General features: G+C 43.4%; 2 protein-coding genes across 2 annotated transcripts in view; one reads left to right on the forward strand and one right to left on the reverse strand.

Moving 5' to 3' along the window:
• Positions 1 to 1,823: 1,823 nt before the first annotated feature.
• Positions 1,824 to 14,915, forward strand: part of RHOQ (ras homolog family member Q) — a 28,698-nt gene continuing 15,606 nt past the window's right edge. The window contains exons 1-2 of the mRNA XM_054983972.1: positions 1,824 to 2,554; positions 3,211 to 3,269. Of these exons, the coding sequence (XP_054839947.1) occupies positions 2,410 to 2,554; positions 3,211 to 3,269 (204 nt within the window). The 5' untranslated portion in view covers positions 1,824 to 2,409. The remainder of the gene's footprint in view (positions 2,555 to 3,210; positions 3,270 to 14,915) is intronic.
• Positions 10,867 to 14,915, reverse strand: part of PIGF (phosphatidylinositol glycan anchor biosynthesis class F) — a 46,494-nt gene continuing 42,445 nt past the window's right edge. The window contains exon 6 of the mRNA XM_054983962.1: positions 10,867 to 11,205. Coding sequence (XP_054839937.1) covers positions 11,122 to 11,205 — 84 coding nt within the window. The 3' untranslated portion in view covers positions 10,867 to 11,121. The remainder of the gene's footprint in view (positions 11,206 to 14,915) is intronic.

Here is a 14,915-nt window from a genome sequence, read left to right on the forward strand (position 1 = left end):
ACTTTATAATCTAAAAGAACAGTTTACAAGTGCTCAGCACTTTAGAACTGAATTGTTCTGATAGGAATTATTTGTATGAAATGTCATTGTAAGGATTAATTGCCTGATTTTGTTAGACGATTTGTCCTCAAATCTCGTGATCTTGTATGTTTCATGATAAACTAATAACTGATATTTTACATTGTTAAAGATGTAAAGAGGTAAAGTTGCAAGCACCGAGTCATTATTGACCATGTGATATATATAAAAATTGTTACAAGGTTGCTTTAATTTTGTTTCTTAGTAAGTTAATCACAGTGTAGGTTGTTTCTCTTGTGGTTCATACCGTGTTTCTCTCATTTGCTGACAGTTTCCCCATATCATCATGTTGTCTGTCAGATGCTTGCAGACTGACACCTTAATATCTGTTCCAGCATCTTCCCTGGGACATGATATTATGTTTATTTATATTTAAAATATTTATCTCCTGCAGGATCCAGGATCAGCCTGATGTGGCAGGTTCAAAACTGATGCCTTTTAAGCATTACTTCTTGTTGTTGTTGTTAAAATTTATAGTCCGCCCTCCCTGTGGACGGGCTCAGGGCAGATTACAACATACAGAAAAAAACACATTGATAAAACGGTACATTAAATAATGATAAAAGCCAGATTTAACAGCATAAAAACAAACTCTGCACTATGTTCTGACTCTGCATTATGTCTCAGGTTCACGTCACCCTTCCCTGCCAAGCACAAGGGAAGAGAGGGGTGGGGATGTGAGTTGGTGTGAGATTAGCCACCGTTCCTACATGGGGCAGATGACTCAATATATTAATATAGGGTAGCTGCTAAAAGCCACTGCAGTGCAGTGGTTTGCCAGATCTCTGCTTTGGCCCTGAGATGCAGGTTTTTGCAGTCAGAGCAACAGGCTGAAATCTCAGGACCATCAGATAGCCTGAATGGTTGATGGCTTCTTTTAAGATGTCTCTTTTAGCAGAACCTGCTGCACAGGCAGATTGGTGATGGCAGGCAATAATCTGGCACTATCAATTCAGCTATATTTTATGTGGTTTCATTTTTTAAAAAATGTGTATGTGTCACTTCAAAGTCACTTGATTATGAGTGCACTCATTCCTAAATGCCATATGGTACAATTTCTAGTGGTGTGTGGAAGCATGACTATTAATTAGTTCATTGTGGCGTCCACAAGCTGCACCCTCAGGATTTGGGGTGCTGGGGACTGGGCAACCCTCCAATGGGAAGTGAAGGTGGTGTCTGGGGGAGAGTTGGGTGTATATTTTCCATTCAGCCCATGGTACTGCTTTGGCCCACTCACTCACCCTCAGATTTGTGAGGTTTTTGCGATGAGAAAACAACCCCCAGAAATGCTGTCCTGAGCTCCCTAGAATGTATATAAAAGTGATAGTTTCAAAAGTGGAACAGAACCAATTTTTAATACCAATTCCTCTTCCTATTTTAATTTACGGGTAGTTTGAATTTTAGCTTTCCATTCCTACATTTTATCTCTTCCTTCCTTTCATTTTAAGATAGTTTAAAAAAATACTTTCCCATATGTTTCTTTTTTATATTTGATCCAACGCATCCCTCTCCCAGCAAACCAAATAGTGAAATCACGACGCTAAACTAATCTATCGATCTGACCCCCCCCCCCTCCACCCCAACTGTGAAAGCCACATGAAAGCTATCCTGTTCTTAGGGTGTCTTTATTGATTACATCATCCGAGCGAAGGGGAGGAGGCGGTTTGCAAAAGCGGCAAACGTTTCTCGGCGCTGTAGGCTCTTTGGAGAGGAGCCCTGAGCGGCTCTTTAGCGTTGCTCCTCCTTTCTCCTCTCAAGCTAGTCTGAGGTTGCAGGGCTGGCTTTGCCCCCCCCTCCCCATTTTGGAGAAGTGGCGTCTGAAGCCTGGACACGTTGGGGGAAGGGAGGCAGGAAAGTAAAGTGGAGCCACACTTGCTCCGCCTGGAGCTCGGGGGCCTCCTCCGTGGGATTTTCTCTCGGAAGGGAGGGTGTCCACGGCACATGGGAAGCAGTTAGGAAGCCTGGAGGAGGCGGACGAAAGTGGTGCGGATTTTGCTGCCCAAAGTTCCCGTTGCGACCGGGCTGCCAGTCTTATGAGACACTGTGTCATCGTGCCCAGCTGGGGCGAGAGGGAGGAAAATCCCTGCGAGCCAAATTTGGCAGTGGAGGAGGAGGAGGGGGGAGAGAAGAAATGCCATCTTCAGTGATTTGCGGCGCCTGCTGAAAGCGACCGAGCGAGCCCCGCCGGCCGCAGACACTGCCGCTCTCTTGGTTGGGTAATGCACGAGAATCGTCGCCCTTCACCGCCCGGCGTGCGAACCCCTTTCTTTGACTGAATATATACATGCCTGCATACATATTTTAAAAAATGACGATCTGCTTAGAAGCATCATGGCCAATGGGACGGGGACGGCGGTCATGCTGAAATGCGTGGTGGTCGGAGACGGAGCGGTGGGCAAAACTTGCCTGCTCATGAGCTATGCCAACGACGCCTTCCCGGAGGAGTATGTGCCCACCGTCTTTGACCATTACGCAGGTAAGAGAGCTGGACGGGGGTGGGGGGGGCGAGACGTGTCACGCTTGGAAGTGCTGAGTAAGTGCTGTGCTACCCCCCCCCCCCCCCGCCAGCAAGCAACGCAGGAACTTCAGCAAAAACTTTGCCATTTCCAGCCCTTTTCTCCTTCCCTCGCCCCCTTTTCTCACTACCACCACCGTGACCTTCTGGACACAGCCTGGATTCGCACCCTTGCTTATTATCCCTTTTGCAAAACCAAAGGTGCCAGAAAGGACTGTCTGGACTGCTTGTCAGCCCATGCAGCGGGGTGGTGGTGTCTGATATGGCCTAGAGAGGAAGGGAGACTTGGTTGGTTACAGATATCTGTCCCAAATTGTGGTGGTCGCACATAACAAGTGACATATTTTGTTGCATCAACTGCCCTTAACACCCCTTCCATCCCAAAAGTGCTTTGGAAAAACTATTTTGCACAGAGGCAGGCAGCTGTTGTGCTCCCTCCCATTTCCTTAGACGTCTGTGTTTTTTAATGATTATTGTTGAGTCTGGCAGAGTAATTGAAACCACTCATCGTCTGCGTCTTGGTCAAGGGAAAGAGTAAGCAAGAGAGAATAAGAGCTTGTGCTGTTGTGCTTCTCTGGGATGCCTGGCTTCATATTTCTCTCTGCTTTGTTTTGCAGTCAGTGTGACCGTTGGTGGCAAGCAGTATCTCCTTGGGCTGTATGACACTGCGGGACAGGTAAAGATTTCCCTGGTCTGGCACCTTCAGCTAGCCGGATTGGATCCTTTTAAAAAAAGAGAGCGAGAGATCAACATATGGTGTTTTCCAAAGATTTCGCTCTTTTCATGCTTACTTGCACACACTGAATTATTCAAAGATGTCTGTTTACATTGAGGACTCTCACTACAGCTGCTTGCTATAAGCACCTCCTCGACTACCTTGTCACACAGATATTTGAGAAAAAGCTGCTTCCCAGAGCCCTCTCCATCCCAATTTAAAAAAAAGATAAAAGCGGCTCCTTAATGTCATGATCAAACTCCTATCCCACAGTGAAAACAACCAGCCGCGAGATACTTTATTTTTAGTTCCGAATGGCTGGGTCCTCTTTTGAGTTCTGCCTTGCTTCTCATTGGTGAATGGGCAACATGAATCTCCTGCTCTGATTGGTGAATAATGGCATCATCTAATGTTATGGGAAGGCATTTTGTCTGATTGTGTTTATTGCAGCTCAGGGACACATCACTTTCTATCCCGAAATCATCATTGGAGTCAAAACATTTGCAAAGGAATGACTGAATAGTTTTGGAGAGCACCAGACAGGGTGCATTTCTTCTGTTGCAAGCACATCTGCTCAGGAAAAAAAGGAAATCCCAAATTGCTGCTCTCGCTTCCAGATCAGACATAATGAGCAGCACAAATAACAAACTCCCACTCAATGCTTGCCAGTTTTTGCATTATTTTAGACATAGCGGTGCCTGTTTTTTGTATCCTAACAGTAACTTTTGTAGCATTGTACCAGAGTGCTTTAAATACAAATATTCTCATCAGTCAGGTAGAGCTCAGAAATGGCCTAGGTAAAACATATTTGAAAAAGTTCTGATATCTATACTTCATAGCAAGATTGGCATCATTTGATGTCACCAAATATAGTTCAGCCTAATTTATCTGAATAATACAAGAAGAATAAGCAAACATTCAGATGAATAGAAATGTTCTTTGCATGAGCCCATACTAGAAAGTGGATTTATTTATTTATATATAGTCTGCTTTTCTCACTGAGATTCAAGGCAGATTACACAGTGCAAGTCAATACAATGGCTGGCTGGGACATCCAATAAACAATACAATAAAGTTTGGATTGTAGAAATCCAAAGCAATTTATGATATCAGATTTCAATAAATAATATTTTCTGTCTTAAGAAAAAACATAAGGACCAGACTATGTGGAATTAGACACTGGCTAAAAAATTCAGAAGGCAAATATTAAAAATGAGGGCATTGTTGTCTTCTAAACCTTAACAGCACACACTGCAGTTGTTGTACTATCAAATTTTTCTTGGTTGTCATGTCTGCCATAAACTTTCAGAGTGTCACCAGCTGGAGCATTAAGTAAACATCGAAAAATGCAGTAGGACATTCAGCAAAATTGCAAGGGTCTGCGGTCCTTAATTAGGCACTCCAGAAGAGCACAAAGGGAGGGAAGACCCTTCCAGACTCATTTTTTAAAGAACAAGGATAACCGTTGCATTGAACCCCTACATTACAAAATGTTCTGAGTGGCCTTCATAGGGTATGTGAGCGTTGTAACTTCAGTGTTCTTAAGAAACCCATGTGCTTATGGCTGTAGCAGCTGGTGCTTCAAGGACTTATATTAGGTGTTTATGAGAGGGGCTGTGTTCAGTGTATAAGTCTCAGTTTCACTCTCCAGCAACACTCGTTTAAAAGGATCTCATGTAACAGTGCTTGGAAAGATAGCTAGCTGAGTCCTTGAAGAGATGTTAGTAGAGCAACTTCAGGCAGAATGAATCATTGTTCAGTCCAATACAGTTGCATTGGTTCATTACAGCTCTTGAGGTAATAAAATGCATCTTAGCACATTTGTAGGGTGTGCCATACCTGTGAGTGCAGATGTCGCATATAAGGAAGTGAGAAAGAAGCTTGGCATAAGTTTGGAAGCAACCCTCTATGGCTGGACTGCTGAACCTTTGGAACTGTTCATCTCCTTAAATCAAGGGAAGTCCATGATTGGTCCTCCTCAAATGTAACTAAGGCAAAGGACTGCATCCTCTAATATGAATCTGCTTGTCGGCTTGAGACGCCTTTCTCAGGGTACTTCTTTCAGCAGCAGTGAGAGGGGTAGTGCCTTTTCTGTTGTGGCACCATATCTCTGGCACTCCCTCTCGCAAGACGTTCACTTGGCGCCTTCTTGGTTGACATTTAGATTCCAGGTTGTTTGGGTTTTGCTTGCTTTAAATCTGCCCTTTTAAACCTGCCTTGGTGCCTTTGGTTAAAGTGATGTGTTTCTGCTCTGTTTTTTATCTGCTTCTGTTGTTATACTGTTGACTCGTAATTTTTCTGCTTTTTAATAATTTTACATTCCTTTTAATGGTGGTGGTCACTGATTTTTTTGTTCTATTTATTGATTTTTACGGTATTTATGTGAGCCACTTTGGACTGGGATACAAATATTTTAAATAAATTAAAAAAAAAATTGGGCTAGAAATCAGACCAAAAAGATATCATGGAACTTGATTGGTCTGCCATACAGGAAGGGAGAGGGGTTGTAACACTTGAACACCTGCTTAGTTTTGCCAGTTGAAACCGGGTTCTTCGTGCTATTATTAGCAATTTTAAAGGGGAATAGACAGGTTGTTTTAAAAGCACAAATCCACAATATTTCTTGTCATACCTTTTATTAGGACCAACCAAAAGACACAAAACATTGTACAACCTTTTATATTTACTAGAACTGTTTCTCAGTCTAGATGTTACAAAATTTTCTCAGGCTAGATGTTACAAATTTTTTTAAAAGAAGGGAAGAAAAACAACTTTTTCAGGTCATGATCTATAGACCTGGTTTTGCCAGTATTCTTTACTTTGGATTTTTAAAACCTGTGGTTTTTACCCTTTAAAAGTGCTAATAGCGCAGGAAATTTCATTTCAGTTCATGAAATTGAATGGGAGTTTCCCAAGCAGCCCAAATTGGAATTTCTTCTGTCTATGCCATGTAGTGGTTAAGAGCAGTGGGACTCGAATCTGGAGAACCAGGTTTGATTCCCCACTCCTCTGCTTGAAGCCAGCTGGGTGACCTTGGGTCAGTCACAGCTCTTCCAGAGCTCTCTCAGCCCCACCCCCTCAAAAGGAGATTGTTGTGGGGATATTAATAACATACTTTGTAAACCACTCTGAGCAGGGCTGTTTCCACATGTCCTTAAAGGAATGGCCCACTCATAGAATGCTGGCAGCTTTTCTTCTTCACGCCACACGTCTCCGATTTCAAAGCGGTAGCAGACTGTTAGGCTTCCATTTTTTCGGCGCCTCTTCGAGGATGCAGGAAAGTGCATCCTCATTCTCATAAAAGGCACCGAAAAAACAGAAGCCTAACAGCCTGCTACTGTTTTGAAACTGGAGACATGTGGTGTGAAGAAGAAAAGCCGCCAGCGTTCCATGAGTGGCTATCCCTTTAAGGACGAGTGGAAATGGCCTGGGTGTTAAGTTTCCCTGAAGGGCGGTATATACATCTGTTGTTGTTGTTGTTGTTGGCTGATAGTGATCTGTGAGTTCTTTTATATATATTTTGACCCTCCGTTGAACTCTCAGACTGGCCAAAAGTTAGGTTGACCTTCCTCTGGCCTCCTGTCCTGGGGCTGTCATTTTAAAAAAAGGGAGGCTGACGGACTGTGGGTTGCTTGAGGTCATTTAGCAAGTAGTATGCTTCACCTGCTTTCCAGATGTCCATCTTATGTCTTACTCGTGTGACAGCAGAAAACAAAATTGGTATTTTCATTTTGGAGGTTGAGATGAGAGAGCATCTCCTCAGTAACTGAGAGTTAGGAGTCCCGTGAGATTTCCACATGACATCCCTTTCCTGTAGAAGCCCCATTGTCACTGCAAGTCCCAATGCAATGCAGAAGCAGTTTCCAGGTCGCGAGGATCCCTGCATGTTCCCTGACACAGTCTCCATGGTGGCTCTTCTCCTTCCCCTCATGCACACTTTGGGGGAGGGGCTTTTTCAAGTCACTTTTTAAAAACTGGTAATTGACATATCCATATACTATTATAGCTATATATTGTTAAAAAATCCTTGGAAGTCTCCTGTGGAATGAAAGGGTGGAATAACCACCTGAAGGATTGGGGCAGGGAACATGGGGCAGGGAACATGGCTGCTGTATGGGTGGGACTGTGAAAATCTGGACTCTCCTGCTGTCACATCAGATGTCTGGGCTTTGCTGCAGTCTTTCTGCAGACTTCACAGCAAAGCAGGCTTGGGAAAGCTCAGGAAAAGCTGGGGAAAATCTATGAGGTGCATGAATGAACCTCAGTCCCTGAAGGCGAGGACAGCTTCCTAACAGCTTCACATCTGGTCCAAATAACCCACATGGAAAAGGTTCCTGCTGTACAAGAGCAGATGATTCGACACAGAGAGCTGCCTAGCTTGAGCAAACCTAGAGAGAATGAAAGCATTTTCAAGGCAAAATGCTTGTCCCACCATAAAAAAATAAAACCTCTGAGGTCAAGTGATCTGATCTGTAAGGTCACAAGACAAGTTGAAAGCCAGTCTTAGGACAAGCTGGGTTTCCTGTACAGTTTTCAGTTGCGTCTCATTACTTCCCCACTGCTGATTTGTCATGAGGTTTTATTGCTGTGAGGTCAGACTGGGTCAGGGGACATGCGTTTAGTGTTCTGGGCAGGATTCCTGAGAGTGGGTTACTGGCACTGCTTTCCTTTTTGTCCTAAAGCCTCAGCATTTTCGATACTAACCTACATTTGGAGGTTGGGATGAAGTCCCCCTTTGCAGATAGCCATATAGTTTGAGAAAGGTAGAAGTTCCCTTCAGAAAAGTTATCTTCCAAAACCTTCCAGTTAAGCTGCCTGGTGACACATACAGGCAGATGAGCTGGCAGCACTTTTGTGAGTTTTTAAAAATTTCAATTATAGCCTGCCTCTCTCTCCAATGGGGACTCAAAATGGCTTACATTGTTCTCCTCTCCTCCAGTTAATCCTCACAACAACCTTCAGAGGTAGGTTAGGCGGAGAGGGTGTGACTGGCCCAAGGTCACCCAGTGAGCTTCCACGGCAGAGTGGGGATTCAAACCTGGGCCTCCCAGAACCTGGTCCAGCACTCTGACCAGTATACCATACTGGCTCTCAGTTGGTCCATGGAGAGCTGCAAAGCTATTTAAGTCAAGGGGATTCTGTTACTCTTTTAAGCCAACCCATGCCCTTTCCTGGTACAGTGCAGGAGAACAAAAGGGCAGATGTTCACTATTTCTTAAACTATGTGCTATTGTTTCCTCCTTTCAGTTGATGTTTTGGCACCATTGTTTTCCTGCATAGGAATTTTTCTCTTTCCTAGTGTTATCCTAACCAGTCAGAGATCATGTAGTAAATATGCTGATGTCACAGTGCTATGTAGCAGATCTGATTTGGCTATGTGCTGATGTCATTGAAGATGATCCGATTTAATGTGAGGAGAGTGCTTCTCAGAGTGGTAATGTGGATGATCCTAAACAATCAGGGATCTCATTGTTCAGGATCTTGGGACAAAATCATATAGGCAATATATTCTGACTATGGACAGTGTGTGTGTGTGTGTGTGTGCATGTATGCGTCTGCGTGCATAATTCATATCGTAGCTACTAGGTCTTCTGGATGGGAATTCTCAAGGCTCAGTTGAGTAGAAAATAGCCAGTATCCTTGCTGATCTATTTCATTCTGCAATAGATCTACGGTGACTGGTTCCGATATCTTAGAAGTTGGTTCAGTAGAAATGCCATTCTTCAGTAGGCCTGGCATTCCAGTCTTTTTTTTCCCCTTCTGTTGCCAAAACAGAGGGCTGTGCTAATACTGCACAATTGTGCAAAGAAACTATAAATTATTGTATTATTATCACCTCTGTTATAGTCATATTACTATGTACCCTTTGATTATCGCTTCTTAGAGTCTCTCTACATGAGACATCTGACACATGAAGAACATGTGTTGGGAGATGCAATGTTAGCCAGGAAAGGTGGTTTAAAATGTTTGAGCTGGCAACAGGGCAAAGGCTTTGCTATACACTGGAGCTGTGTGAAGGGGCTGTGAAGTGCCAGAAATTAAACTTCAGCCCATTATAACCTCTCCAGATCCAAGCCTGGCTCTGAAAGGCAGCTCCAGCCTATTTCCATTCCTGGTTGCCCTCTGGTTGTGATCCCACATGGTTTTAGACTGGAGAGGTGAAATTGACAGAGCCTTTGGAGAGGCAAAAATGAAATTAACAAACCTTCTCAGGAGCCTCTGCAGACCTTATCATTTTAAACTACGCTTCCTGGCTAACATTGCATCTCCTTATACTTGATGAACACGTGCCAAGGCAAGTCATCTTGTATAGAGAGACTCTTAGTTTCTGGTGCCCTGTGTTCACCCTCTTGACACCCCTATGAAACAGATCACTATTATTCCCATTTTACTTAGGTTAAGATTGCCTTGTAAATAGTTGCTTGCCTGCAGGTGGGCTGCAAGTTTTTGTAAACTAGAAAAGAGTTGCATTTTTCTTTCTCTCAGCCAGGCTTGAAATTGGTAACACAGGTGAGTCTGGGCAGATGGTCTTGTATGAATTAATTGGGGTTAGTAACTTTTGTGTATCTATTTACAAAGATGGATTAAGAGATTATAACTTGTTCAAGGCTACATAAGGGGTTCAAGGTTGAGGAGTGACAGGTTCTGTATAGTCTCTGTGTTAGCCATTTGTGGGAAGCTATTTCCCCCATGTTCCCTGACCTGGATAGCTGAGGCAAGCCTGATCTCCTCAGATCTCAGAAGCTAAGGAGGGTCAGTCTTGGTTAGTAAATGGATGAGAGACCTCCAAGGAAGACCAGTGTGACTATGCAGAGGCAAGCAATGGCAAACCACCTCTAATAGTCTCTTGTCTTAAAAAACCCAGCAGGGATCACCATAAGTCAGCTATGACTTGAGGGCACTCTCCACCACCAGTGTAAAACTAAAGCAGAATTCCAACATGTCTGTCTGTGTCTTGGAGAGAAGAAAAACATAGCATTTTTCTCTATATGGTATTTAAGGGTTTCAAAAGGTGTTTCTCATAAATACTTCCTTTGGGAAATTTGTTTCCTATCCTGATGGCTTAAGGTGGATAACTTGTTTAAAAATAAGCAGAAAATAGATAGCAGTTCTAGTGTTTCCAATTCTGAATGGCAACCAGATTTGACCACCTTTCCAGAGATTCTGCTGACAGTCCTAGAGAGCAGCTACCAGAGGTTGATTCTGTGTTCTACCTGCCAAAGTGTTACATGCCTCACCTTGCTCGGGGTTGAATATCAGTGCAACAATTCCATGAAAATGCAGAAGAGAATTCAAATTCCTAAGAATGCAGAATCCATGTTCTTGTTTTCTGGGTTGCTTGAAAGTGTGTGGTCAATTCCAGATGTTGTTTATTTATTTATTTTATTGCATTTCTAGACTGCCCTCTCCATCAGACAGGCTCAGGGTGGTTTAACAACATCCAATTTTTACATAAAGTTTAAAAACAAAAACATTATAAAAAACATTAAAACACTATTCCATATACAATTAAAATTTCTCAATTGGTGGATATAAATATTAAAATACAGCATTTTAGACACAGGGCTTGGCTCTTGCATCATGCCCTGCGTCACACTTATGAGCTCCTGCATGGGTGGTGGAAGGTCTTCAGTGGTATGGCCGGCGAGAGGACAGCCTAGCCCCCACCAAATGCCTGGTGGAACATCTCCGTCTTGCAGGCCCGGTGGAAAGATAACAAATCCTGCTGGGCCCTAGTTTCCTCAGACAGAGAGCTCCACCAGGTTGGAGCCAGGACTGAAAAGGCCCTGGCTCTGGTAGAGGCCAGGGGCCATCAGCATTGTGGGTGTCTGAGCAGTGCTTTGATGTCCAGAATAGGGGTCCAGTGCTTTGATATCTTTCGTGGCTCCTTTCCCTCCTATTAGTAACAGAAGCAGAATAAATTATACAAACTCATCGATTTGTTTAATTTATGCCATCCACATCATTCCTTTTTGCATTTGCGTGACATAGCAATATATTTTTTAAAAAAAAACTTAGCTCAGATTATGCTCAGCCTCTCTCCCTCTCCCACATTCTCTAAACCTTTGATTTGTGTTTGGAATGTATTATACTAACCCTGTTTCAAATATATGTATGTTCTCCTCCAAACGAAAAAAAACCCATTCTGTGGCATGGCCTTTCCTTGGCACCTTCAAAGACAACTTTGAAAGAAGTTCATCCCTCCCCCCAAAATGATGAAAAGATTCATCCTGAAGAGAGATTTTTTTTTTGCAGGTTCTCATTAGCCAGCACTACTGTGGAAAGAAATTACATGTGGAACCATAACCCAGACTCCCCCCTTCTCTAGCAGCCAACCTCTAGCAATGATGTGCATCAGCTCATATACCCATTTTAGCTGTGCTAATGGCTACCCTTCAGCACTTGAAGGTTGGCTTTCTTCTGCAGTTCTGACCAATATCTATTTTGGGTTCCCCTTCTAAAAACAGATGTTTCTAATTGAGAGCCTTCTTTTACCATGCCTTAGCCATAAACTATGAGAGCAACAGATGGTTAGCAATGGAGCGATTACAAACCCTTGAACTGCTTTTCTCTGTAGTGTGCAAATCTTTTGTGATCTTAACTGGATTTCCCCACCCCAATTTAAGAGAGCCTTTCTGTTTTTAAAATAATCCTTGTGTCTTAAGAGAAATGCAGAACAGGCCTATGAGGATACTGCAATACTGGGCATTCTACTCAGAGGAAAGTCCCACTACATTAAATTAGATTTACTTTTGGGTAAGCGTACTTCAGATTGCAGCCTTAAAGAAAAGCGGGAGTAACTAAATGCTGCTTACTTTCTCTGATGTAGATTGAAGAGGACAGAGAGGGCCATAGCTGTGCCTGGGACAATCCTATTTCTATATGTTCATCCGTCCCTGTATGAGAAATTAGCCCTCCCAAACTGATTCCTTTGGGGTTTGATTGAATTTCCAGTCTTCTCTATCCCATTAATCAACATCCAGTGGCTGAATGAATATTCTTTATTGTGTCAGAGTGCAGGCACAGGGGGTATCATAAGCTCAGATATTGGCACTCCTGTCTTGTTGCACAGGAGAGGGGGGCTTGATGGAGAGTCTTCTTATTTGAGACTTCCCCAGTAATGCAGAAGAGTAAAACACTGCAACATGGATCCCATGGTATATCTCCGGATGGAAGGGATTTCTGTCAGCAGAAGGGAACTTTCTCACTTCCACCCTTCTGCCGCAGCCCAAAAGTATCTCCTGAATGTTGACCCTAAGAGACAGGGGACCTCCAGGAACAGCATGGGGGAGCAGTTGGAGGTATGCAACAGCAAAAAAGAATTATGAAAAATCACCTTCCCTTCCATTAATGGAAATATTCCATAGTATCCGAGGCCGTTTTCACACTTCTTACTGGCCACAGAACATAGCACAAAGCTCCCGGAATGACAGCGTCTTCCTGGCGCGATTTCGCACAAGAACTGGAGTTATGACGGAAAATCATGCCAGGAAGACGCTTGTCGTTCCGGGAGCTGTACATGATGATCCACGGCCAGTAAGAAGTGTGAAAATGGCCCAAGTCTGTGATGGGAAATAGGAGATTTAGAGATGTGGAATTAAAGGCAGTCACATCTTTCATTAATCTCACGTTTTAGGGGGATGTGCCATGGCTCAGCAATATAGTGCATGCTTTGCATTCAGAAGGTTATGAATTCAGTCCCTGGTATCATCTGGCATGTAAGGAAAGGCCTTTCTTTGCTGGAGAGCCATGGCCAGTCAGATTGGATGACAGTGAACAAATGACTAGACTTGATAGAAGTTCATGTGAGATGGCGCCATTCTGCCTGGCCTGCTGCTCTGCCCAGCTCCCTAAGAAAGCTGATGTTTGGCTTTTTAAATTTACCATGCTGACCTGGATGGCCCAGGTGAGCCTGATTTCATCAGATCTTAGAAGCTAAGTAGCATCAAGTTTGGTTAGTAATTGGGTGGAGGACCTCCAGTGAAGGCCACGGTTGCAGAGGCAGGCAATGGCAAATGATTTTTATTAGTCTCTTGCCATGAAAACCCCACCAGGGGGTTGCCATAAGTCAGCTATGACTTGGGGGCACCACACACCACACATGCTGAAAGCATGTCCGACAGTTCCAAAAACAGGGAAAATCGTTACATATTTTAATACGTTAATATGCAATATTATCTTTGACCATCCTTTCGTGCCCCTGCTCACCTATTGTCTCTATTGCCCCATGCTGGTTATCCTGCGGAGCAGGAGTAGGGATGGCTTTGCAAGTCCTTCAAGATGGTATGAGTTGGATGTTCTCTAGAGAACTATTCATCATTCTCAAAGCTCTCATATAGTTCTAACCCAAGTATCTGTGAAAGATATTGGGGTGGGTTTTGGCTTGAAATGTCCATGCATCTAATATAAAGCAGCCTTTGTGTTGGTTGCCTTGGCAGGACTGGGATTGGGATGGTTAGAGTGGTTAGAGATGGTTAGGAAGTTTCTTTCAGATCAAGGTTTGAAAGCTAAGCAAATTCTGCTGGCAAACTCAAAATCCAAAATGTTCAGAACCAACTGGCAGTCTACAGGTAAGGAATGCCACATTTATAGCGCAATCATTAGCAGAGTTATACATTTCTATTAAGGATTGCCCTGTTGGGGAGCAGAAGAGGGAGGCTGGAAGAATCCAGGTAGGGGCAACAAGCAAATAGCTCAGCAAGACCACCAGTGGTAACCATAGCAAGAGAGATGCAAGGAAGCTGGAGGAATATAGTTAGGGCAGGAGAAAACGGGACTCAAGGCCCCTTATAAGTACTTTCCCCACAGAACTGGGAATTATTTCACTTAATAACATTGGATCTTTAAATTGCATTTCACAGTATTATATGGATACAAAAGGAACTAAGGTTAAGGTTCTATCCCTCATGGCTTTATAGAAAGACTTAAAAGTATACACCTGGGTGTAGATATTGCTGCGATATTCCTCATCTCAGTAGGTGCTGAAGCCTAGTGAATAGAGGCTCTTGGTCAAATGAATGAGTCACTGAGTTGTTAGGCAAACTTTATTTCTCAGCCCCCAGTGGGAGACACTGTCCTTCTCTGATATGTGCAATCAGAGAAAATATTGATTCTAAAAAAAACCCCTATCTTCGCTCAGTGTACTTAGTGTCTGTTAGGTTGCCTGAATTCCCATGGCGTAATGTGTGTTTTGTCCGAGCTGACATTTAGAGTTCCAAGGCTGCCTTTAAAAGTACACACATTAAACACTTCTTGACATATCTACTTTAATTGCAAGGGAGAGGCAAATGTAGACTGAAGAAACTAATCTAAAGAGACTGCCCCCTACTCCATGTGGATGCTGCTAAGTCATTTAGCAAGCTCAGATGCTCTTGGTTTCTCTGTTGTTTACATGTTCAGAGTTCACAGGAGTACAGAAAATGTAGAGAAGTGCCAGCCAGCTCTGCAGTGCCCAGTTCCAGGGCCCTCCCTCCTGTAGCATCAGATCTGAAGACCTTCCCTCCTTCCTGCGTATGCTTTTTTACTTTTCTTTTTGGCTTCCAGTTGTGTTTCCTTTAACTTCGTTGGCACAGGCTTTTGTAAAATGAAGCCCAGCTGCTTTGGTTG

The sequence above is a fragment of the Eublepharis macularius genome, chromosome 1 (assembly GCF_028583425.1).
Source record: "Eublepharis macularius isolate TG4126 chromosome 1, MPM_Emac_v1.0, whole genome shotgun sequence".
In the NCBI taxonomy this organism is placed as follows: Eukaryota; Metazoa; Chordata; class Lepidosauria; order Squamata; family Eublepharidae; genus Eublepharis; species Eublepharis macularius.